Genomic DNA, 26,951 nt, shown 5'->3' on the forward strand with positions numbered 1-26,951 from the left:
CTGGTTCTAGTGACTTCAGATAGACTGGTTCTGTTCCATCTAGTGACTTCAGATAGACTGGTTCTGTTCCATCTAGTGACTTCAGATAGACTGGTTCTGTTCCATCTAGTGACTTCAGATAGACTGGTTCTGTTCCATCTAGTGACTTCAGATAGACTAGTTCTAGTGACTCCAGATAGACCGGTTCTGTCCCATCTAGTGACTTCAGATAGACCGGTTCTGTTCCATCTAGTGACTTCCTTCCTAGCCTTGTTGCAGTGTGCCGATGGATGCGTCCCAAATGGCACCCTATTCCCTATGGGCCCTGGTCAAAAGTAGTGCACTTTTGGCATATGGCACCATTTCAGACACTGCTAAACCAGTCAGTTCAATAACCAGGCAGTTCAGTAACCAGGCAGTTCAATAACCAAGCAGTTCAATAACCAGGCAGTTCAGTAACCAGGCAGTTCAATAACCAGGCAGTTCAATAACCAGGCAGTTCAATGACCAGGCAGTTCAATAACCAGGCAGTTCAATAACCAGGCAGTTCAATAACCAGGCAGCTCAATAACCAGGCAGCTCAATAACCAGGCAGCTCAATAACCAGGCAGTTCAATGACCAGGCAGTTCAATAACCAGGCAGTTCAATAACCAGGCAGTTCAATAACCAGGCAGTTCAATGACCAGGCAGGCTCATTATAATCTATCTCACCATGACTACCAACCAAGAGGAGAAGGTATGTGTGGAGTCATCCTCTCACGCAGCTCTTCTCTTCTCGTTCAGGTAATAGACTAAGTAAGCGATATTACCATAACAGAAAATGTTTCTATTTGAATGTGTTCTGTTGAACGATTGAAGTAATTTGAGAATTCAACGTTTTTTAAATTTTTTATTTTGCAACCTCTCTTTAGAGAGAGCCATGGTATTGATTGATTTCTTCCCGAAATGTGATTGGTTGGCATGTGCTTTTAATAGTTTTAGAGCCTAATTGATGATACTAAAGCATGTGCAATACAAAAACAATGACTGTAATCGAGAATATAAGTCGAACACCTTCATAATGTAACAGTTGTGTTTTCTTGAAGATAGTCTTGTAGAATGAATTTCCCTGCTTGCGTTTACAAACAAACAAAAACACAATTAGCTTTGCTATTATACAATTAAAACAAATACAGAAAGCATTTTATTTTATAAAGTAAGCTAGCCTTTTTTCATATTTTGTGACATGCTTCTTTTTAAAGTGTCATGACAATTAGCAAATATGTGCCCTTACAATGTAAACACGGTTATATTCAATCTCTAAATATAGTCTTTACATATCTATTATAGGTAACGGTAATACCCATGTATTAACGTGACTTGCCAAAGATTTTAAAATCTAAATAATCTATAAATATAAAAACAAGTGTTAGCTCGGTGTTAGCTCGGTGTTAGCTCGGTGTTAGCTCGGTTTCTAACAGTGGGAGGTTGGGGAAAAAGTGATTCCTTAGCCTCGTTTATACCTCTGGGCTTCCGAGTGGCACAGCGGTCTAAGGGCGTCACTACAGACCCGGGTTCGATCCCAGGCTGTGTCGAAAGCCGACCGTGACCGGGAGTCCCATAGGGCGGTGCACAATTGGTCCAGCGTCGTCCGGGTTAGGGGAGGGCTTGGCCGGCCGGGATGTCCTTGTCCCATCGCGCACTAGCGAGTCCTGTGGCAGACCGGGCGCATGCACGCTGACACGGTCGCCAGCTGTACAGTGTTTCCTCCGACACATTGGTGCGGCTGGCTTCCGGGTTAAGTGGGCAGTGTGTCAAGAAACAGTGTGGCTTGGCAGGGTTGTGTTTCGGAGGATGCATGGCTCTCGACCTTCGACCTCTCCCGAGTCCGTACAGGAGTTTCAGCGATGGGAAAAGACTGTAACTACCAATTGTCGGAGAAAAAGAGGTAAAAAATACAAAACATACTAAAAACCTTTTAAAAAATCCAGATCCATCTACATTTGTAAGTTATCCAGACAAAATGCCTGTCAGAGGCCGTGTCTAGACTTGACAGTTCATGCAGATTTAGTATTCTGATTCATGAAGCCAGCAAACACGTTCCTCACACGCTAGAAACGTATTTCCTCCGACGTTATAAGGAAAAGGAAAACCTCTCGGTCCCAAAACACATGTTTTCTGGAGACTTGTGGGAGGAGCGCTGATGACGTCGCCCAATGTGTCTCGGTTACGTCCAGACTGAGGAGAAATCTGAACACAATCCTGAAGTGGTTTTAACCAGATCTGAACACAATCCTGAAGTGGTCAACCAGATCTGAACACAATCCTGAAGTGGTCAACCAGATCTGAACACAATCCTGAAGTGGTCAACCAGATCTGAACACAATCCTGAAGTGGTCAACCAGATCTGAACACAATCCTGAAGTGGTCAACCAGATCTGAACACAATCCTGAAGTGGTCAACCAGATCTGAACACGATTAGACCACAAAGCGACTTTTCAATCCGAACTTCGTATTCTGATAGCATAAGTCACATGTAAGTGTCAAGTGTAGACACGATCTGGACTACTTCCGGAGAAAATCTAATCACAATAACAATGGGATTTTAATTGTCTACACCTGTCTAAAAATGTGGGCAACATCGGAATGTGGACAAGATCTGGACAAAGAACACATGGTAGAACCGGGTATAAACGGGGCCCCAAGGTGTTAGAAACACATCTTGTGTGAAGGAGGGAGAGCAGGGAGAGGAGGGAGAGGAGGGAGAGCAGGGAGAGGTGGGAGAGCAGGGAGAGGTGGGAGAGGAGGGAGAGCAGGGAGAGGAGGGAGAGGAGGGAGAGCAGGGAGAGGAGGGAGAGGAGGGAGAGCAGGGAGAGGAGGGAGAGCAGGGAGAGGAGGGAGAGGAGGGAGAGCAGGGAGAGGAGGGAGAGCAGGGAGAGGAGAGAGGGAGAGCAGGGAGAGGAGGGAGAGCAGGGAGAGGAGGGAGAGGAGGGAGAGCAGGGAGAGGAGGGAGAGCAGGGAGAGGAGGGAGAGGAGGGAGAGCAGGGAGAGGAGGGAGAGCAGGGAGAGGAGGGAGAGGAGAGAGGGAGAGAGGGAGAGAGGGAGAGGAGGGAGAGGAGGGAGAGCAGGTGCTAGCCTAATTTATCCAGTCACAGTAGAGTCACTTTACAGCCAAATGCTTCATGCAGTGTTTTCTGTTACTCTGTCACCATCAGAAGTGTTGTTGGCCTTATTTACACGTTGTGCAACGTTTTGACTGGCAGTGCTGTGCATTATCCATCTGACTCCATGTTGACCAACTTTAGTCACAGACATAAACTTTGGAGATATTGACCATCACCGAACGGCAGCTGCACCGTTTCAGTTGCATCAACTGTTTCTCTATACGGCATATAGTGGTTTTGTGTACAAGTAGTAAAATACACCCATTGGTATGAATCACATAATTGGCAGGAAGAATAAGAAGATGAATAAAAGTGGCTGTGCATATCTGTAAATATCCTTTAAAAACACCAAGGCCGGGATTCAATCCAAGCACGCTTGTACAATGCAGCTTTTAAAAAGGTAATGTTACCGCTTTTAAAAAGGTCATGTTACCGCATTTAAAAAGGTAATGTTACCGCAGTTAAAAAGGTAATGTTACCGCTTTTAAAAAGGTAATGTTACCGCATTTAAAAAAGGTAATGTTACCGCATTTAAAAAGGTAATGTTACCACATTTAAAAAGGTAATGTTACCGCATTTAAAAAGGTAATGTTACCGCATTTACAGATGTTGCATTCGAGGTAAGCACTGCAGATGTCGGCTCAATTGGAAATTACCAATAAATGTCAAGCGCGGTTTCGGATTGAATCCCGGCACGAGACTCGCGGCGTACTAGGTCTGGCTGGCACATGAAGAAAGTACACATTTTACGTGAGGTGAGAAGGGAGTTAGTTATTAAAACAGGAAGTGAGTGGGTTATTAAAACAGGAAGTGAGTGGGTTATTAAAACAGGAAGTGAGTGGGTTATTAAAACAGGAAGTGAGTTGGTTGGTTGTTTATGTGGTCTCTTTCTTCTCCTTCTGGGCAGAGCGACGGATCTTCATCTCAGTCAGCTGGATGTAACGGAGAACGTTGGTGTCTGGAATACAAAAGACAGAAAAAGCTTTATCAAAAAAAAAATCTTTATTATCTTCTGTTCAAGCGGGAAACATGCGATTTCCAGCCAATTGGAATTGCTGACATCCAGGTAAACTTTGGGGTCACTGTCAAATTAATTTAATTGTCGTGACTTTACTTTAATTAATCTGATGACTGTTATTTATCTAATCAACTAACTACTAACTAATCATGTAACAATTAACTCATTAGGAATTTGGGGAAGAAGTGGTTTAACGAGTTACCATCTCCCGAATTAAACTCTAAAGATATATTAGTTATATATTGATAACAGTCATTTATTAATCATTACCTCATATCAGTCTCATTCTGAACGTCACAGACTTCTTGAATCCGCAAGAACCCCAGCCTTTTCTAAATGATTCAGTTCTACACAAAATGTATTTAATTATTTATTTACTAACTAATAACACAGAATACACATACACACTTACATGAGACAAAAGTCCCTAGTGGACTGACGAGATATGACGGCTTGTTACACAATGGAGAAGGGGTGGGGAAAGAGAACGATAGAGAAACATTTATCGTGGATACATTCTATAACTATTCTCACTCTGTTGAGAGTTTTAGAGTTTCTAACCATTTCTAACAATTTCTAACAATTTCTAACCATTTCCAACCATTTCTAACCATTTCCACGTGTAGCCACAGCTGCACGCTTTCTCGTCTTAGAGTTTCTAACCATTTCTAACGTTTAGCTCACGCTTCATGTCTGCATGGTAAATCTTAGCGAGTCCTTTTAAGCACTCTGGTCGAAAAGGGCGGTTCCATCACACTGACACGCTCTTATGACCTCGTTCGGGGGCGTGGCTTAGTTAAATGTGCAACGGACATGAAAACTATGATCTCGTTAGAAAACTCGAATTACATTCATATCTTAACAAAAGTAGTTTCATCGTTCTTCATATTTCCTACATAACGTAAAGCATGTAAACCTGACATGAACAGTGTGAAAGCTCTTCAAGTTACTGTATTTTTCGTTATACAGTTTTTAATAACATCACAAAATGAAGAAGAAATATGACATGATTATTCTTTAGATCCCCACGGACCATTCTTAACATTCTTAACTTATGAAATATTGTCCCGAAGTTCACTCTTTGGACGTTAGCGTTTTTGGGCGGCAGAATGTCTCTGTAACAAAGACATTCCAATCTTGATACTGGAGACCAAAAGGAGTACAATTTACGATTGGCGTGAGGTGTCATAAAACCATCCCAGCCCCCTCTCTCCTGTGGAGTACTTGTTTCAGAATTGAGTGGGATTGATCAAATTGAATGATATATGAAATGTGCATAGGTAGAATCTCAATTGGATTTGTTTAATTCCTCAAAATCCTCTCCTCGCCTCCTTTTGAAAAAGCTCAAATGTAATGGAGGAGGGGCAGCGAGTAGTCAGAGGTGGAATTGAGAAAAGGCCTAATCCTCACCTGCTGGCTGCTGTTTGTGGGACTCCTTGAGGTAGTGTAGAGCCTTGTGGAAGTCTCCTAGGTGATAGTAGGCCACCCCAGAGCGGTACAGAGCCTTGAAGTGGTCCCCTTCCTTACGCAGCACCTTCAGACAATACTCCTTCACACGCTCATAGTTGACCAGCTCCATCTGCAACAGGCACGCTGGGAGGAGAGAAAGACAGGAATTATCAAAACAAGGATTGAGACAGTTCATTTGAATTTGGTCAAACAGGAATTCAGTCTAAATGGCTACAGACAGTATGAATTTAAATGTAAATCTTCATGCCTAAGCTTGACAGCAGGCTTAATACAATTCTAAACAGAAGACTGGTGGTGTTGATGATGAGGATGGTGGTGGTGATGATGGTGATGATGATGATGATGGTGGTGATGATGATGATGGTGGTGGTGATGATGGTGGTGGTGATGATGGTGGTGATGATGATGGTGGTGGTGATGATGGTGGTGATGGGGGTGGTGATGGTGGTGATGATGATGGTGGTGGTGATGGTGATGATGATGGTGGTGATGATGATGGTGGTGATGATGATGCTGGTGGTGATGGTGGTGATGATGGTGGTGATGATGATGATGATGATGATGATGATGATGATGATGATGTAAAGCATTAATAAACCATCAAGTCTGCAGCCTATAATAAGCGCCCTGTTTCTTTTCATAAAATAATGTCATGATAATCATGTACCTGCCAGACTGTTGTAACATTCCAGCTCAGCGTTCTCCATGGCACCTTTCTGCTCATCCGTCAGGCTGTCTGGCTTGGTTATAGTAGGCAGCACCGAGGAAGGAGACTTAGAGCTGGCTTCAGGGTCTCCCAGCACCCGGCACAACCCCTTCATCTCTAATAAAGCACGGTGGTACTTGCCAATCGCCTCCCGGTACTTCTTATCCTTGTAACACTGTGTGCCTTGCGTCTTGAAGTCAATGGCGCGCTTCACAACGTCCGCGGGTTCGGACCGTCCGGAAAAAGGCGGTTTGACAGGTACACCGCCGTGCTGGTGCTGCCGGCTGCTATGTTGCTGGTGCCGGGCATCCCTGGGTCGGTTACCGGGAGGCTGAGCACACTGTTGCAGCTTCGGGGCACCACTGATGTTGAGGCCGCCCGTCACCGTTCCACCATCCACTCTAGAAATACCATCATACCCAGTCTGGTTTACACTCATCTTCTCGATAATAAATTACCTCGGCTGTTCGACGACCTTTACACTCAAATGATAGCCGACCCAATGTCTTGACTGGTTTTTCTTTCTAAATGTATCGATTCAGTCCCGCGTCATGCTACCGCTGTATTCGTGCTGTCTTCGTGCATCCCCCAGCTATTTTCTTGTGTCGCAACGTAGCCTTGCGCTAGGCAAGACTGGTGCACGCACGCCTGGACCCCTCACTCGCCCGCTATATCTTTTATTTTCCAGTCTTCGGTGACAGTGGATTCGATCGTGCGTGCATCCGAACCTCTCTCTTCATATAATCAGAATTATAGAATCTCTGCATGAGTTTCTTTCGACAGGCTGATGTGCGCACAGCCTGATGCGGTAACACCTCGCCTCAGAGCTTGTAGCCTGAATAGAGCATGGTTCCCCAGCAGGCGACCCGAGGGTTTTATTTTCTGAGCAAAAATCAATGCATTTCGTTGTTGGATATAAAACGACTTTAAAATCACCAGGAAATCGGCTCAAAGTGATTTTAATTTAGGAAATCTGTTCGCAGGTAGAGAGGGCCCTGTTCGCAACTATTCCCACGAATAAATAGATAGGCATATGTGATCGTATCTCACTGTAAAACAGGTTTGAAATGATTCTGTTTGGTATTATTGCAGTCAACATGCAATTTACGCATTATTTATAACTATGTTCCGGTCCCCCGAGACCATCTGCCCAAGGAAAAATCGTCCCAAGGTTGAATGTAATTGGGAACCTCTGCAATCGACATTATCTCTCAGGCCCCTATCTATACTGTCAGGGGGGCCTGAGAGATAAAGGGCCTGAGAGATAAAGGGCCTGAGAGATGGTCTGAACTCATCCCACCAGTAGGTGACAGCCTGAGAGATTATGTCTGCATACCCCCCTCTCTGTAGCCTACCTCATTTTACATTGACAATGTAGACATTTATCAGACAATATTAACCAGAGGGATTTACAGTTAGTGCATTGATTTTAAGATAGCTAGGTGGGACATCCACATATCAAAGGCATAACAAGTACACTTTTCCTCAATGAAGTAGTTATCAACAAAGTCAGAGCTAGAAGGGGGGGGGGGGGGGTATTCAAGTGCAAGTGTTTTTTTTTTGGGGGGGGGGGGGGATTATTTAAGATACTCTTTGAAGTCAGGGTTTCAGGTGTTTTCGGTAAGGAGGGGCAGTTCCTCTTGCTGTTCATTAGGTAAGCACCATGGTCTTGTAGTGGATGTGAGGTTTGACAGGAAGCCAGTGGAGTGTGTGGAGGAGCGGGGTGACATGAGGACTTTGAGCGGGCAGGCCTTCCCCGGGAGGAAGAGCAGCACCGTCTTGTCGAGGTTGAGGTGGTGGGCCAACATCCAAGCTGAGATATCTGCCAGGCACGCAGAGATGGGTGTCGCCCACCTGACTGTCAGCAGGGGGGGAGGAGAAAAGTAGTTGAGTGTCAACCTCATAGCAAAGTCAGGAGAAACCATATGAGGATATGACGGAGCTGAGTGGCTTAGTGTATAGAGAGAAGAGGAGAGGGCCTAGAACCAAGCACCACAACCAGACAGTTATTTAGTCTGTAGGTCTACTATTCAGCACCACATCCAGCCAGTTATTTAGTCTGTAGGTCTACTATTCAGCACCACAACCAGACAGTTATTTAGTCTGTAGGTCTACTATTCAGCACCACATCCAGACAGTTATTTAGTCTGTAGGTCTACTATTCAGCACCACATCCAGACAGTTATTTAGTCTATAGGTCTACTATTCAGCACCACATCCAGACAGTTATTTAGTCTGTAGGTCTACTATTCAGCACCACATCCAGACAGTTATTTAGTCTATAGGTCTACTATTCAGCACCCAGTTATTTAGTCCATAGGTCTACTATTCAGCACCACATCCAGACAGTTATTTAGTCTATAGGTCTACTATTCAGCACCACATCCAGACAGTTATTTAGTCTATAGGTCTACTATTCAGCACCACAACCAGACAGTTATTTAGTCTATAGGTCTACTATTCAGCACCACATCCAGACAGTTATTTAGTCTATAGGTCTACTATTCAGCACCCAGTTATTTAGTCCATAGGTCTACTATTCAGCACCACATCCAGACAGTTATTTAGTCTATAGGTCTACTATTCAGCACCCAGTTATTTAGTCCATAGGTCTACTATTCAGCACCACATCCAGACAGTTATTTAGTCTATAGGTCTACTATTCAGCACCCAGTTATTTAGTCTATAGGTCTACTATTCAGCACCACATCCAGACAGTTATTTAGTCTATAGGTCTACTATTCAGCACCACATCCAGACAGTTATTTAGTCTATAGGTCTACTATTCAGCACCACATCCAGACAGTTATTTAGTCTGTAGGTCTACTATTCAGCACCCAGTTATTTAGTCTATAGGTCTACTATTCAGCACCACATCCAGACAGTTATTTAGTCTATAGGTCTACTATTCAGCACCACAACCAGACAGTTATTTAGTCTATAGGTCTACTATTCAGCACCACATCCAGACAGTTATTTAGTCTATAGGTCTACTATTCAGCACCACATCCAGACAGTTATTTAGTCTGTAGGTCTACTATTCAGCACCCAGTTATTTAGTCTATAGGTCTACTATTCAGCACCACATCCAGACAGTTATTTAGTCTATAGGTCTACTATTCAGCACCACAACCAGACAGTTATTTAGTCTATAGGTCTACTATTCAGCACCACATCCAGACAGTTATTTAGTCTATAGGTCTACTATTCAGCACCACATCCAGACAGTTATTTAGTCTATAGGTCTACTATTCAGCACCAAAACCAGACAGTTATTTAGTCTATAGGTCTACTATTCAGCACCACATCCAGACAGTTATTTAGTCTATAGGTCTACTATTCAGCACCACAACCAGACAGTTATTTAGTCTATAGGTCTACTATTCAGCACCACATCCAGACAGTTATTTAGTCTGTAGGTCTACTATTCAGCACCCAGTTATTTAGTCTATAGGTCTACTATTCAGCACCACAACCAGACAGTTATTTAGTCTATAGGTCTACTATTCAGCACCACATCCAGACAGTTATTTAGTCTATAGGTCTACTATTCAGCACCACAACCAGACAGTTATTTAGTCTATAGGTCTACTATTCAGCACCACATCCAGACAGTTATTTAGTCTATAGGTCTACTATTCAGCACCACATCCAGACAGTTATTTAGTCTATAGGTCTACTATTCAGCACCACATCCAGACAGTTATTTAGTCTATAGGTCTACTATTCAGCACCACATCCAGACAGTTATTTAGTCTATAGGTCTACTATTCAGCACCACATCCAGACAGTTATTTAGTCTATAGGTCTACTATTCAGCACCACAACCAGACAGTTATTTAGTCTATAGGTCTACTATTCAGCACCACATCCAGACAGTTATTTAGTCTATAGGTCTACTATTCAGCACCACATCCAGACAGTTATTTAGTCTGTAGGTCTACTATTCAGCACCCAGTTATTTAGTCTATAGGTCTACTATTCAGCACCCCAACCAGACAGTTATTTAGTCTATAGGTCTACTATTCAGCACCACATCCAGACAGTTATTTAGTCTATAGGTCTACTATTCAGCACCACATCCAGACAGTTATTTAGTCTATAGGTCTACTATTCAGCACCCAGTTATTTAGTCTATAGGTCTACTATTCAGCACCACATCCAGACAGTTATTTAGTCTATAGGTCTACTATTCAGCACCCAGTTATTTAGTCTATAGGTCTACTATTCAGCACCACATCCAGACAGTTATTTAGTCTATAGGTCTACTATTCAGCACCACATCCAGACAGTTATTTAGTCTGTAGGTCTACTATTCAGCACCACATCCAGACAGTTATTTAGTCTATAGGTCTACTATTCAGCACCCAGTTATTTAGTCTATAGGTCTACTATTCAGCACCACATCCAGACAGTTATTTAGTCTATAGGTCTACTATTCAGCACCACATCCAGACAGTTATTTAGTCTATAGGTCTACTATTCAGCACCACATCCAGACAGTTATTTAGTCTATAGGTCTACTATTCAGCACCACAACCAGACAGTTATTTAGTCTATAGGTCTACTATTCAGCACCCAGTTATTTAGTCTATAGGTCTACTATTCAGCACCACATCCAGACAGTTATTTAGTCTATAGGTCTACTATTCAGCACCACATCCAGACAGTTATTTAGTCTATAGGTCTACTATTCAGCACCACATCCAGACAGTTATTTAGTCTATAGGTCTACTATTCAGCACCACATCCAGACAGTTATTTAGTCTGTAGGTCTACTATTCAGCACCACATCCAGACAGTTATTTAGTCTATAGGTCTACTATTCAGCACCACATCCAGACAGTTATTTAGTCTATAGGTCTACTATTCAGCACCACATCCAGACAGTTATTTAGTCTATAGGTCTACTATTCAGCACCACATCCAGACAGTTATTTAGTCTATAGGTCTACTATTCAGCACCACAACCAGACAGTTATTTAGTCTATAGGTCTACTATTCAGCACCACATCCAGACAGTTATTTAGTCTATAGGTCTACTATTCAGCACCCAGTTATTTAGTCCATAGGTCTACTATTCAGCACCACATCCAGACAGTTATTTAGTCTATAGGTCTACTATTCAGCACCCAGTTATTTAGTCCATAGGTCTACTATTCAGCACCACATCCAGACAGTTATTTAGTCTATAGGTCTACTATTCAGCACCCAGTTATTTAGTCTATAGGTCTACTATTCAGCACCACATCCAGACAGTTATTTAGTCTATAGGTCTACTATTCAGCACCACATCCAGACAGTTATTTAGTCTATAGGTCTACTATTCAGCACCACATCCAGACAGTTATTTAGTCTGTAGGTCTACTATTCAGCACCCAGTTATTTAGTCTATAGGTCTACTATTCAGCACCACATCCAGACAGTTATTTAGTCTATAGGTCTACTATTCAGCACCACAACCAGACAGTTATTTAGTCTATAGGTCTACTATTCAGCACCACATCCAGACAGTTATTTAGTCTATAGGTCTACTATTCAGCACCACATCCAGACAGTTATTTAGTCTGTAGGTCTACTATTCAGCACCCAGTTATTTAGTCTATAGGTCTACTATTCAGCACCACATCCAGACAGTTATTTAGTCTATAGGTCTACTATTCAGCACCACAACCAGACAGTTATTTAGTCTATAGGTCTACTATTCAGCACCACATCCAGACAGTTATTTAGTCTATAGGTCTACTATTCAGCACCACATCCAGACAGTTATTTAGTCTATAGGTCTACTATTCAGCACCAAAACCAGACAGTTATTTAGTCTATAGGTCTACTATTCAGCACCACATCCAGACAGTTATTTAGTCTATAGGTCTACTATTCAGCACCACAACCAGACAGTTATTTAGTCTATAGGTCTACTATTCAGCACCACATCCAGACAGTTATTTAGTCTGTAGGTCTACTATTCAGCACCCAGTTATTTAGTCTATAGGTCTACTATTCAGCACCACAACCAGACAGTTATTTAGTCTATAGGTCTACTATTCAGCACCACATCCAGACAGTTATTTAGTCTATAGGTCTACTATTCAGCACCACAACCAGACAGTTATTTAGTCTATAGGTCTACTATTCAGCACCACATCCAGACAGTTATTTAGTCTATAGGTCTACTATTCAGCACCACATCCAGACAGTTATTTAGTCTATAGGTCTACTATTCAGCACCACATCCAGACAGTTATTTAGTCTATAGGTCTACTATTCAGCACCACATCCAGACAGTTATTTAGTCTATAGGTCTACTATTCAGCACCACATCCAGACAGTTATTTAGTCTATAGGTCTACTATTCAGCACCACAACCAGACAGTTATTTAGTCTATAGGTCTACTATTCAGCACCACATCCAGACAGTTATTTAGTCTATAGGTCTACTATTCAGCACCACATCCAGACAGTTATTTAGTCTGTAGGTCTACTATTCAGCACCCAGTTATTTAGTCTATAGGTCTACTATTCAGCACCCCAACCAGACAGTTATTTAGTCTATAGGTCTACTATTCAGCACCACATCCAGACAGTTATTTAGTCTATAGGTCTACTATTCAGCACCACATCCAGACAGTTATTTAGTCTATAGGTCTACTATTCAGCACCCAGTTATTTAGTCTATAGGTCTACTATTCAGCACCACATCCAGACAGTTATTTAGTCTATAGGTCTACTATTCAGCACCCAGTTATTTAGTCTATAGGTCTACTATTCAGCACCACATCCAGACAGTTATTTAGTCTATAGGTCTACTATTCAGCACCACATCCAGACAGTTATTTAGTCTGTAGGTCTACTATTCAGCACCACATCCAGACAGTTATTTAGTCTATAGGTCTACTATTCAGCACCCAGTTATTTAGTCTATAGGTCTACTATTCAGCACCACATCCAGACAGTTATTTAGTCTATAGGTCTACTATTCAGCACCACATCCAGACAGTTATTTAGTCTATAGGTCTACTATTCAGCACCACATCCAGACAGTTATTTAGTCTATAGGTCTACTATTCAGCACCACAACCAGACAGTTATTTAGTCTATAGGTCTACTATTCAGCACCCAGTTATTTAGTCTATAGGTCTACTATTCAGCACCACATCCAGACAGTTATTTAGTCTATAGGTCTACTATTCAGCACCACATCCAGACAGTTATTTAGTCTATAGGTCTACTATTCAGCACCACATCCAGACAGTTATTTAGTCTATAGGTCTACTATTCAGCACCACATCCAGACAGTTATTTAGTCTGTAGGTCTACTATTCAGCACCACATCCAGACAGTTATTTAGTCTATAGGTCTACTATTCAGCACCACATCCAGACAGTTATTTAGTCTATAGGTCTACTATTCAGCACCACATCCAGACAGTTATTTAGTCTATAGGTCTACTATTCAGCACCACATCCAGACAGTTATTTAGTCTATAGGTCTACTATTCAGCACCACAACCAGACAGGTATTTAGTCTATAGGTCTACTATTCAGCACCACAACCAGACAGGTATTTAGTCTGTAGGTCTACTATTCAGCACCACAACCAGACAGGTATTTAGTCTGTAGGTCTACTATTCAGCACCACAACCAGACAGGTATTTAGTCTATAGGTCTACTATTCAGCACCCAGTTATTTAGTCTATAGGTCTACTATTCAGCACCACAACCAGACAGTTATTTAGTCTATAGGTCTACTATTCAGCACCACAACCAGACAGGTATTTAGTCTATAGGTCTACTATTCAGCACCACAACCAGACAGTTATTTAGTCTATAGGTCTACTATTCAGCACCACAACCAGACAGTTATTTAGTCTATAGGTCTACTATTCAGCGCCACATCCAGACAGTTATTTAGTCTATAGGTCTACTATTCAGCACCCAGTTATTTAGTCTGTAGGTCTACTATTCAGCACCACAACCAGACAGTTATTTAGTCTGTAGGTCTACTATTCAGCGCCACATCCAGACAGTTATTTAGTCTATAGGTCTACTATTCAGCACCACATCCAGACAGTTATTTAGTCTATAGGTCTACTATTCAGCACCACATCCAGACAGTTATTTAGTCTATAGGTCTACTATTCAGCACCACATCCAGACAGTTATTTAGTCTATAGGTCTACTATTCAGCACCACATCCAGACAGTTATTTAGTCTATAGGTCTACTATTCAGCACCCAGTTATTTAGTCTATAGGTCTACTATTCAGCACCACATCCAGACAGTTATTTAGTCTATAGGTCTACTATTCAGCACCACATCCAGACAGTTATTTAGTCTATAGGTCTACTATTCAGCACCACATCCAGACAGTTATTTAGTCTATAGGTCTACTATTCAGCACCACATCCAGACAGTTATTTAGTCTATAGGTCTACTATTCAGCGCCACATCCAGACAGTTATTTAGTCTATAGGTCTACTATTCAGCACCACATCCAGACAGTTATTTAGTCTATAGGTCTACTATTCAGCACCCAGTTATTTAGTCTATAGGTCTACTATTCAGCACCACATCCAGATAGTTATTTAGTCTATAGGTCTACTATTCAGCACCACAACCAGACAGTTATTTAGTCTATAGGTCTACTATTCAGCACCACATCCAGACAGTTATTTAGTCTATAGGTCTACTATTCAGCACCACATCCAGACAGTTATTTAGTCTATAGGTCTACTATTCAGCACCACATCCAGACAGGTATTTAGTCTATAGGTCTACTATTCAGCACCACATCCAGACAGTTATTTAGTCTATAGGTCTACTATTCAGCACCACATCCAGACAGTTATTTAGTCTGTAGGTCTACTATTCAGCACCCAGTTATTTAGTCTATAGGTCTACTATTCAGCACCACATCCAGACAGTTATTTAGTCTATAGGTCTACTATTCAGCACCACATCCAGACAGGTATTTAGTCTGTAGGTCTACTATTCAGCACCACATCCAGACAGTTATTTAGTCTGTAGGTCTACTATTCAGCACCCAGTTATTTAGTCTATAGGTCTACTATTCAGCACCACATCCAGACAGTTATTTAGTCTATAGGTCTACTATTCAGCACCACATCCAGACAGTTATTTAGTCTATAGGTCTACTATTCAGCACCACATCCAGACAGTTATTTAGTCTATAGGTCTACTATTCAGCACCACATCCAGACAGTTATTTAGTCTGTAGGTCTACTATTCAGCACCCAGTTATTTAGTCTATAGGTCTACTATTCAGCACCACATCCAGACAGTTATTTAGTCTATAGGTCTACTATTCAGCACCACAACCAGACAGTTATTTAGTCTATAGGTCTACTATTCAGCACCACATCCAGACAGTTATTTAGTCTATAGGTCTACTATTCAGCACCACATCCAGACAGTTATTTAGTCTATAGGTCTACTATTCAGCACCCAGTTATTTAGTCTATAGGTCTACTATTCAGCACCACATCCAGACAGTTATTTAGTCTATAGGTCTACTATTCAGCACCACATCCAGACAGTTATTTAGTCTATAGGTCTACTATTCAGCACCACATCCAGACAGTTATTTAGTCTATAGGTCTACTATTCAGCACCACAACCAGACAGTTATTTAGTCTATAGGTCTACTATTCAGCACCACAACCAGACAGTTATTTAGTCTGTAGGTCTACTATTCAGCACCACAACCAGACAGTTATTTAGTCTATAGGTCTACTATTCAGCACCACATCCAGACAGTTATTTAGTCTATAGGTCTACTATTCAGCACCACATCCAGACAGTTATTTAGTCTATAGGTCTACTATTCAGCACCCAGTTATTTAGTCTATAGGTCTACTATTCAGCACCACATCCAGACAGTTATTTAGTCTATAGGTCTACTATTCAGCACCACATCCAGACAGTTATTTAGTCTATAGGTCTACTATTCAGCACCACATCCAGACAGTTATTTAGTCTATAGGTCTACTATTCAGCACCACATCCAGACAGTTATTTAGTCTATAGGTCTACTATTCAGCACCACATCCAGACAGTTATTTAGTCTATAGGTCTACTATTCAGCACCACATCCAGACAGTTATTTAGTCTATAGGTCTACTATTCAGCACCACATCCAGACAGTTATTTAGTCTATAGGTCTACTATTCAGCACCACATCCAGACAGGTATTTAGTCTATAGGTCTACTATTCAGCACCACAACCAGACAGGTATTTAGTCTATAGGTCTACTATTCAGCACCACATCCAGACAGTTATTTAGTCTATAGGTCTACTATTCAGCACCACATCCAGACAGTTATTTAGTCTATAGGTCTACTATTCAGCACCACATCCAGACAGTTATTTAGTCTGTAGGTCTACTATTCAGCACCACATCCAGACAGTTATTTAGTCTATAGGTCTACTATTCAGCACCACATCCAGACAGTTATTTAGTCTATAGGTCTACTATTCAGCACCCAGTTATTTAGTCTATAGGTCTACTATTCAGCACCACATCCAGACAGTTATTTAGTCTATAGGTCTACTATTCAGCACCACATCCAGACAGTTATTTAGTCTATAGGTCTACTATTCAGCACCACAACCAGACAGGTATTTAGTCTATAGGTCTACTATTCAGCACCACAACCAGACAGGTATTTAGTCTATAGGTCTACTATTCAGCACCACAACCAGACAGTTATTTAGTCTATAGGTCTACTATTCAGCACCACAACCAGACAGTTATTTAGTCTATAGGTCTACTATTCAGCACCACAACCAGACAGTTATTTAGTCTATAGGTCTACTATTCAGCACCCAGTTATTTAGTCTGTAGGTCTACTATTCAGCACCACAACCAGACAGGTATTTAGTCTATAGGTCTACTATTCAGCACCACAACCAGACAGGTATTTAGTCTATAGGTCTACTATTCAGCACCACATCCAGACAGTTATTTAGTCTATAGGTCTACTATTCAGCACCACAACCAGACAGTTATTTAGTCTATAGGTCTACTATTCAGCACCACAACCAGACAGTTATTTAGTCTATAGGTCTACTATTCAGCACCCAGTTATTTAGTCTGTAGGTCTACTATTCAGCACCACATCCAGACAGTTATTTAGTCTATAGGTCTACTATTCAGCACCACATCCAGACAGTTATTTAGTCTGTAGGTCTACTATTCAGCACCACATCCAGACAGTTATTTAGTCTATAGGCCTACCGTTCAGCTACAGCACCACACCCAGACTGCAAATAACTCCCCCGAATAGACACTGACCACTGCAGTTGTTTGGGTGTGTCTAGAAGTTCCAACCGAGTTAAAGTTGAAGCAAGTGTCACTCAGACACTGACCCCTACTGTCTGACTTGCACCTCGCTGAGGTACGTACAGCCAGCCCAGGGTATCCCAGCTCTGACACTGACGCAGCCCGTGTTTGCTTCCCCAATGGCACCCTATCACTTATTTAGTGCACTACTTTTGACCAGGGCCCTATATGCTCTGGTCAAATGTAGTGCACTATGTAAGGACATAATCTTACTCAGATAGCGCCATATCAATAAAGTTAATAGCGAGGACATTATTTGTAGGTTGTAGACCTGGCAATGAATCCCCCAATCCCTTTTCATTAAGTTCTCTCTCGCTCGTTTGATCATATTATTCCACTACATCCTATATAATAAGTCCATTTGATCTGTCTTCCAGTGGCCTAACTAATTGATCATTTTGCATCTGTCTATGTCAGCTATCAGCTCACCATCTGGGTAAGGGGGGGGGGGGGGGGGGCATGTTGCTTTGGCTGGTGAGTTTCCCCACAAACTGGTAGTAAAAAAAAATGCTAGTGGTTAATCTTTGATAAAAATAGGCTGACTGCTGAAATCATTAACTCTCTCTCTGTGTGTGTGTGTCTGTCTGTCTCTCACGTGGCTAATATATCCTGAAAACATTAGATTACTGAATTGTAAATAATTGCAAAGAAGTGTAAAGATAACCTTGCATTGACCTATGCAACCATACATACAATCTTAGTTTACACTCCCTACGTCCTCAAGAAATGGAGGAGACGCATATTCTGACGGAGTCTCGTGCTTTTGTCTAGAAACTGTACTTTTCGTAGCAGGTTTAGGAGAACTTACGCAGCAGGTTAGGATAATTAACATAGCAGATAGGGAGAATTAGGTTAAGGTTAGGGAAAGCGTTACGGTTCGAAAAAATTAAAGCAACTTTTGATGTCAATTAGACAAAAAGCTGTATTTATGCTGTGTTCAAAACAACTGGAAACTCGGAAAAATACGAGGTCACATCATGACGTCAGTGATCTTCAGGTCGGCGCTCAAGAGGCCCGAGTTCCCGAGTTGGATTACAGCTCAAAACCATTTTCCCCAGTCGGTGCTCGTTTTTTTTCGAGTTCCCAGTTGTTTTGAACGCGGCATTAGACCTGACCGGGCATCACGCTGCTGACTACGTCATCCACCAGCGACAGGTGCTTCTGTGCGACATTTGTTTACAGTACACGATGGCGTCGGTGGATTTGAGAGGTAGCGAAGTGTTTCTTTCATTCATTGAAAAGTAATGTATTCTGTGTCCGATTGAAAACCGAAGAAATAGTCATGAACACTAATGTATCTATCTTACGATTTCTGAGAATTAAAATAAATAGCTTTCAGAAACATAATTTGCTTGACAGCACAAAGCTAGCTAGTTTAACTGACGCGTTAGCTTAGCAAGACAGCTAACGATCTGTTTACCAAACTAATCAGCAGGTTTTCATCAAAACAAATGTGCACGTTATACCTACACGTTTACCCTTATTCTTGTAATAAAACGTGTAACTCCATTCGTTACCTGCTGCTCCTTCTAGACAACAACCTCCTGGGGATATCGTGGGTTGATAGTGGCTGGGTACCCATCCTCAACCCTGGCAATGTGCTGGACTATTTCTCCGAGAGGAGTAATCCGTTCTACGACCGCACCTGTAACAACGAGGTCGTGAAGATGCAGCGGCTCACTCTGGAACATCTCAAGTAACGTTAAGGGTTTCTTTTGTTATTGGCTTTGAATATGGCGGACATACTGGCTATGAGCTGGTTTCCAGTGTAAGGGGAAAGGGGGATACCTAGTCAGATGTCCAACTGAATGTATTCAACTGGAATGTGTCTTTCGCATTTAACCCAACCCCTCTGGGTCAGAGAGGTGCGGGGGGGGCTGCTTTAATCGACTTCCACATCTTCTGCGCCATTGGGAACAGTGGGTTAACTGTCTTGCTCAGGAGCAGAACGACAGATTTTTACCTTGTCAGCTCGGGGATTCGATCCAGCCACCTTCCGGTTACTGGCGCAACGCTCTAATCAGTATGCTACCAGGGGTCGTTTCTTTAAAATAGTGATTTATTAGGCCAACATATTACTCGTTACATCTATTACACTAACACTGCCCCTGACACAGATTAAACCGATTAGTCCCATTGACAGTGTCCATTGAAAATGCTTTTCAGTCCAGGACTAGGTGTAACCTGTGTCAGCAAAACCATCCGTCCAGCCCATGGATCATTTTCTGTGAGTGTAATAATATAGTTACTAGCCTAACTGACATACAATGATGTGTCTATTTCAGTCAGATGGTTGGAGTGGAGTACATTCTCCTTCATGCCCAGGAGCCCATCCTCTACATCATCAGGAAACAGCAGAGACAGTCTCCTACTCAGGGTGATCCACAGAGAACACACACCACAGACTCCCGACACACAGAGAACACACACCACAGACTCCCGACACACACACCACAGACTTCCAACACACACAAACACACACCACAGACTTCCAACACACACAAACACACACCACAGACTTCCAACACACACACACCACAGACTTCCGACACACACAAACACACACCACAGACTTCCGACACACACCACAGACTTCCAACACACACAAACACACACCACAGACTTCCAACACACATCAACACACACCACAGACTTCCAACACACACCACAGACTTCCAACACACACAAACACACACCACAGACTTCCAACACACACACACACACACCACAGACTTCCAACACACACAAACACACACCACAGACTTCCAACACACACCACAGACTTCCAACACACACACACACCACAGACTTCCGACACACACACCACAGACTTCCAACACACACTAACACACACCACAGACTTCCAACACACACACCACAGACTTCCAACACACACAAACACACACCACAGACTTCCAACACACACACCACAGACTTCCAACACACACAAACACACACCACAGACTTCCGACACACACACCACAGACTTCCAACACACACACCACAGACTTCCAACACACACACCACAGACTTCCAACACACACCACAGACTTCCAACACACACCACAGACTTCCAACACACCCACCACAGACTTCCAACACACACCACAGACTTCCAACACACCCACCACAGACTTCCAACACACACACACACACCACAGACTTCCAACACACACAAACACACACCACAGACTTCCAACACACACAAACACACACCACAGACTTCCGACACACACAAATACACACCACAGAAAACACCTTTATTAATACCCTTTGGAAAGTTTACGTCATCTCCCCATGTCCTTTATTCCAGGCTCTAATTCTATATCCTGTACTCTGTATTGTGTGCTTCTTTCCCCAGTCATCCCTTTGTCTGACTACTACATCATAGCTGGGGTGGTGTATCAGGCTCCTGATCTGGGAACAGTTATTGGATCCAGAGTGGTAAGAGAGAGTTAACCCCCTGGCATTGTCATTACTATGCTATAGTGTTATGAGTGTGTTGTTATGACTGTTATTACTATGTTATTACTTTGGGTTTTAGAAAAGTGTGGAATTATCTTGGTTTATGTTGGGGTCAATTCCATTTCAATTCCAGTCAAGTCAGAAAGTAAATCAAATTTAAAAAGCATTGAAGAGAATTGGAATGTCAGTATACTTCCTGAATTGACATGGAATTGATCCCAACCCTGGTTGACATGTGAGTTGATGTCGTCATGTATTGACTGCTGTTATTTCCCCCCGTCTCCCCACAGCTGTCCGCTGTCCATGGTGTCCAGTCTGCCTTCGATGAGGCCATGTCGTACTGTCGCTATCACCCATCTAAAGGATACTGGTGGCACTTCAAAGACCAGGAGGAGAGAGGTATGTTAACCAGTGTTGGTGTCAATTCCATGTCAATTCAGGAAGTACACTGAAATTCTAATTCTTTTCAATGAGGAAAATGTGGAATTGTAATTTGGTAAACTCTAACCTTTGGAGTGTGGTTGTATTACAGTTTTTGCTGTTGTTTTGCAGGGGAGTTTATTGGGACGTTGGTTTTCATTCCGAACAATAAATAATTATTTTTAATGTGTGATGCCTATTAAGCATGTTTCAATAAACCTGGCCTAAGGCAGGTATGAAGTAAATCATTGCTTTCCCATGACTTTGATAATAAATGTACTGTATCTAATGTATTTCAACCATTCTCCTCATCAATGGTATTTACCGTCTGCAACAAGATGGCGTTTGACAAGACATGGCAGCTCTGATTCTAGCTCCTAAGCAACTTTCCTAGTCTAGTCAATTCCATCCTAATAAACTATAGCTGTATATATACTATCCTATCCTACGTATACTAAATATTCGATCCACATAATGTCTATACACCTCATCACATGTATATATTTATACTCCGGACTCCGACATTGCTCGTTCTAATATTTATATATTTCTTAACTCCATTCTTTTACTTTTAGATGTGTGTGTATTGTTGTGAATTGTTAGATATTACTGCACTGTTGGAGCTAGAAACACAAGCATTTCACTAAACCCACAATAACATCTGCTAAATACGTGTATGCGACCAATACAATGTGTTTTTTTGATTTGATGTCTATAGATGCCAAGGCCAAGCCGAAGTCGAAGAAGAAAGAGGAGCCCAGTTCCCTGTTCCAGAGGCAGCGTGTCGACACACTTCTACTCGATTTGAGGTCCAAGTTTCCTCCAACGTTTTATCAGGTATCAGACACACCACCAATCAATCATAATTATGGATCGCGTTGCTAATATCTCAGCCAATATACATTATACCGATTCATTCAATTGTAACATTGTATTATTGAGGTTCACATTTGGTCATCTATATTCTGTTGTAATTCTTTTTTATTTTATTTTAGCCTAAGCCTGGTGAGAAGCCCATCCCAGGTAAGAGTGTACAGTTAATATTGGAGAACCATTTGCTATTCTTTTATGATGGGGATTTAGACATTTAACAACAACTAAATGATGATGAACATTACTGTTGGAAAAGGTTAGGTCATGTTTCCTGAATCTGGGCATTTTGTCTTCTTTTCTTTGGTCACGGGAGTCTTGTTATGTCACCTTGTGTCCTGTTTTCGGGTTGCCTGTCTAATCTACTGTATCGATTCTGTTGTAGTTGAGGTGAAGCAGGAACCCCCAGTAGAGCTGGTGAAGCAGGAAGAAAGAGAGCCAGCCACCAAGACCTCTGCTCCAGCTCCCCCCAGCAGCAAACCACCTCCGGAGAAACGAGCCAGGCTACAGTGATGACCGATGGCCACTCCTGTATATATTTCTGATAATGTTCATTCTTCAAAGAAAATAATAAGAGGGGGGGGGGGGGGGAACGCACATTGCTCTTGCCAGTATCACTTTTTGTTAAAAAAGGCCATGAAGGCCAAGAGGCCTTCGTCATGATGTCCATTCTCACATTGGCAAGGCACACAGACAGGACATACGGCACAGGTACAACCCTATCTGACTGAACAATGCGAAGGAAGTGGTTTGTGTCTGATGGAAGGTGTGTGGAAATGGACCTACATCCTAGTTTCCAGACCATAACAACCCATCATCCTGTTTCTGAAGGGCTTGACAGTCAATTATCATGGAATGGCATTAGGCATTAGGAATGGCAAATGAATAGTCACAAATGGCACCCTATTCCCTATATAGTGCACTACTTTTGACCAGGGCCCTATTCCCTATATAGTGCACTACTTTTGACTAGGGCCTATTAGGGTTCTGGTCAAAAGTAGTGCACTTTACAGAAAATAGTGTGCCAGGGCCCTGGTCAAAAGTAGTGCACTATATAGGGAATAGGGTGCCATTTGGGATGCTGGCATGAGCAGACGATATGTGTTGTCTGTCCCAGTACCAGACCTCATGGGACATTCCATCCGTGTTCTAGAACTGTCTAGTTACTGACAACATCTTACCATCGCCCCAAGACTTGTCTCTGTGATGATGCTAGAGGTGAGAGGTTAAGGACCTGAGTGGATTTACAGTTTTCAGTTTTTTGAGGGTAACATGGAAACAGTGAGATCACCAGTTAATCTCTATGCACTGTTGACATCAGTAGTATCTTTCTCCGTCGTGACTGTGGGAGACTTGTTTTTTTGGGGGGCGTTATCTCTGAAGCATAAATACACATCCACACAATTTATTTTTTCAATATGTAATTGTGGGTTTTTTCCCCCACGTAAAGTGATCCTAAATCCATTGTGTTTTCCTTTAAAAAAAAAAGTTTTCATGCTTTTCTGAATATAATAATTTTCTAAAATTATACAGTGACTTGAGTTTGTCATTATTCATCAAAACATGTATTTTAATGTGATTAAATGTATATAATCTATTGTAGCCAGGTGTGGTCAATATAGATTGCTTTGGACATCAGCTATGGGATCCTCCTGAGGTATTGAAGAGCCCTGTAGTTGGACCAATCTCATTTGATGAGAGTCAAGGGGATTATAGTGTCTAGAGTGATTTAACTTGATGATCAATTCATATATTTGACTAGTAACTTGTAAATCTGTCATGATTGAAAATACAGCAGTGGAAGTTATGCCACAACACTCAGAGCTTCAGAGTGGCACAGTGGTCTAAAGGCACTGCATCTCAGTGCTAGAGGTGTCACTACAGACCCTGGTTCGATTCCAGGCTGTATTACAACCGGACTGTGATTTGGAGTCCCATAGGGCGGTGCACAATTGGCCCAGCGTTGTCTGGGTTAGGGTTTGGCCGTCATTGTAAATAAGAATTTGTTCTTAACTGACTTGCTTGGATAAATAAAAATATGGCACACCGAGATTTTATGAAAATCAGTACAGTACCAAAAGGGGGCGCTATTTAGCTAGTGTAATATTGTGTGACCGTTTCCAAACTACCCTCAGAGTTGTCTTTTTTGCTACACTCTTTTTCCATTGACTGTTTATGTGAAGAAGGGTTAGTGCTATCCGGGATCCTTGGGATGTCATTATCCTAAACTCTAACCTTAACCCCTACCTTAACCATAACTCTTACCTTAACCATTTTACATTTCAACTTCAATGGGTAGGGACCATTGCGTAAGAACGTCCCAAGGATACCAGATAGCACGGACCGAAGAAGAAGCAGCTCGCAGGGCGTGGTGGGATAGGAGACTACTCAGTGGAGGACCGAGTACTGTGCCCCAGCTGGCTAGCTGCAGAGAAGATGGCTGCAGTGTGGATTTTCAGGCCAGTGTCTGAAAACACTGCACTGTTGGTAATGTTTCACGACGGCTAGCCTTCGTGTCGCCCCGTTTATTTAGTCGTTTTTTTTTCAAGGAATCGAAGGGGATTAAACATGGGGTCTCAAACTCTACAGATCCTTAGGCAGGGGGTCTGGGCTTCAATCACAGGCGGATGGTACTATGATCCCCATCAAAATACATTTGTCAATGCTCTACACCTCTACCTCTGGCTATTCCTACTATGTTTCCCCTTCACGCTTTACATGGTAAGTCTGTTTAACATTATATCCGATCTCAGCAAAGCAAGTCAAGATCTGGTTTACCGTTAGAGGCTCTTCCCTGGCTGTAATGTCATGCTAGCCAAACCGCGGATGCTAATGCTAACAGCTAACCGTTGGCTAGTAAGGTTAGCCAACTAGCTATTTAGCAATCTAGTTAACGTTACGTAGTTAAACGTTACCTAGATAACTAGCTAGGTTGCTAGACATTATTTGTTTGAAATCTAGATGTTTCCCTCGAATAAACTAAATAAATACCAGTTGACGTAACTGTTTGTTCCTTGTTTTTAGGGTCACCGTTATGTTTTGTTGTCAGGTGTGACATTTATTTCACTATCTTGTCATTGTTAGCTGACACATTTACATTGTCCACAAAAAAAATCAGATTGAGGGAAATACTTTAAAGCACGACCAGGTTTGACTAACCAATCCCCCAGGCAACAAGTCGTGGCTAATACGTCTCTTGCAGAAAAACAACAAAGATGGCAAATTAATAGAATACAGATATTATGTTAGCTAGCTAGCTACCTTCGCAACCCCCCCCAAGCCACATTGACAGCGATCTATCTCAGTCTATTATTAGCTAACAATGTATGTCTTGTCTCTCGTATACTGGTGGCAAGATCTACCAGGTATTCAAGCTGACCCGTCTTGTCAGCAAGCCAGGACAAAAACAGACTTCTAGGAAATGTTGTCATTAAAAAAACAAGGATATTTTGGAATGGTTGGAGAGTAGGATGGATTACAAACTGCTGCACAATCAAATATGCCTGCCCCTCACATCATGTTACTGTAAACACTATCTGCACAACCAAATGTAATTGAGTGATCTTTAAAACAGCATTTTATATGTACCTCACTTTCAATATTGAGGGGCTATAGTTACAGCTGTTTCCAATGTAAATGTTACTCAATCCAGTTGCTTGGTGTTGTGTAATTAGGCCAGTTCTGTGATTGATTAGCAGGGGTTTTGCTTTGACTCAAGTCAGGATATGTATACCAAGTGCTTTGATTTAACTCAAGATGTTTTTTTAATTAATTTATTTATTTAATCTTTATTTAACTTGGCAAGTCACTTAAGAACAAATTCTTATTTACAATGACGGCCTAGGAACAGTAAGTTAACTGCCTTGTTCAGGGGAAGAGGGACAGATTTTTACCTTGTCAGCTCGGTGATTCAATCTAGCAACCTTTCGGTTACTGGCCCAACACTCTAACCACTAGGCTACCTGCCACCTGTATACCAAGTGCTTTGATTTAAGTTAGGATGTGTGACAGGGAGGGTATAAATAGTGTGATTTTCTGAATGCTCTAAGAGAGAGAGAAAAGAGAGACAGCATCACTGGTGTTACCCATAGGCTAATAAATAAATGCACTGACTGAACATAGGTGGCAGGTAGCCTAGCGGTTAGAGTGTAGAGGTGACAGGTAGCCTAGCGGTTAGAGTGTAGAGGTGGCAGGTAGCCTAGCGGTTAGAGTGTAGAGTGTAGAGGTGGCAGATAGCCTAGCGGTTAGAGTGTAGAGGTGGCAGGTAGCCTAGCGGTTAGAGTGTAGAGGTGGCAGGTAGCCTAGCGGTTAGAGTGTAGAGGTGGCAGGTAGCCTAGCGGTTAGAGTGTAGAGGTGGCAGGTAGCCTAGTGGTTAGAGCGTTGGACTTGTAACCGAAAGGTTGCAAGATCGAATCTCCGAGTTGACAAGGGAAAAAATGAGTCCTTTCTGCCCCCTAAACAAGGCAGTTAAACCCACTGTTTCCTAGGCCGTCATTGAAAATAAGAATTTGTT

General features: G+C 42.1%; 3 protein-coding genes across 3 annotated transcripts in view; 2 read left to right on the top strand and 1 right to left on the bottom strand.

Annotated features, from left to right (window-relative positions):
• Positions 1-931: 931 nt before the first annotated feature.
• LOC139554000 (tetratricopeptide repeat protein 9A-like) lies at positions 932-7,460 on the bottom strand. Its single transcript, XM_071366859.1, has 3 exons — positions 6,280-7,460; positions 5,553-5,735; positions 932-4,082 (listed from the first exon to the last, which is right to left on the bottom strand). The coding sequence occupies exons 1-3, from the start codon at positions 6,755-6,757 to the stop codon at positions 4,000-4,002; spliced, it is 744 nt and encodes a 247-aa protein (XP_071222960.1). The 5' UTR covers positions 6,758-7,460; the 3' UTR covers positions 932-3,999.
• Positions 7,461-18,762: 11,302 nt separating this feature from the next.
• Positions 18,763-23,076, top strand: med6 (mediator complex subunit 6). The gene is made up of 8 exons (XM_071366860.1): positions 18,763-18,893; positions 19,217-19,379; positions 19,969-20,060; positions 21,045-21,127; positions 21,439-21,547; positions 22,287-22,405; positions 22,564-22,591; positions 22,824-23,076. Exons 1-8 carry the CDS (start codon positions 18,872-18,874, stop codon positions 22,949-22,951), a joined length of 744 nt encoding a protein of 247 aa, XP_071222961.1. The 5' UTR covers positions 18,763-18,871; the 3' UTR covers positions 22,952-23,076.
• Positions 23,077-24,690: 1,614 nt separating this feature from the next.
• The window catches only part of pcnx1 (pecanex 1), a 142,257-nt gene continuing 139,996 nt past the window's right edge, over positions 24,691-26,951 (top strand). Inside the window, exon 1 of the mRNA XM_071366861.1 lies at positions 24,691-25,159. Coding sequence (XP_071222962.1) covers positions 25,007-25,159 — 153 coding nt within the window. The 5' untranslated portion in view covers positions 24,691-25,006. The remainder of the gene's footprint in view (positions 25,160-26,951) is intronic.

This window comes from Salvelinus alpinus, chromosome 25 (genome assembly GCF_045679555.1).
Source record: "Salvelinus alpinus chromosome 25, SLU_Salpinus.1, whole genome shotgun sequence".
Lineage (NCBI taxonomy): Eukaryota > Metazoa > Chordata > Actinopteri > Salmoniformes > Salmonidae > Salvelinus > Salvelinus alpinus.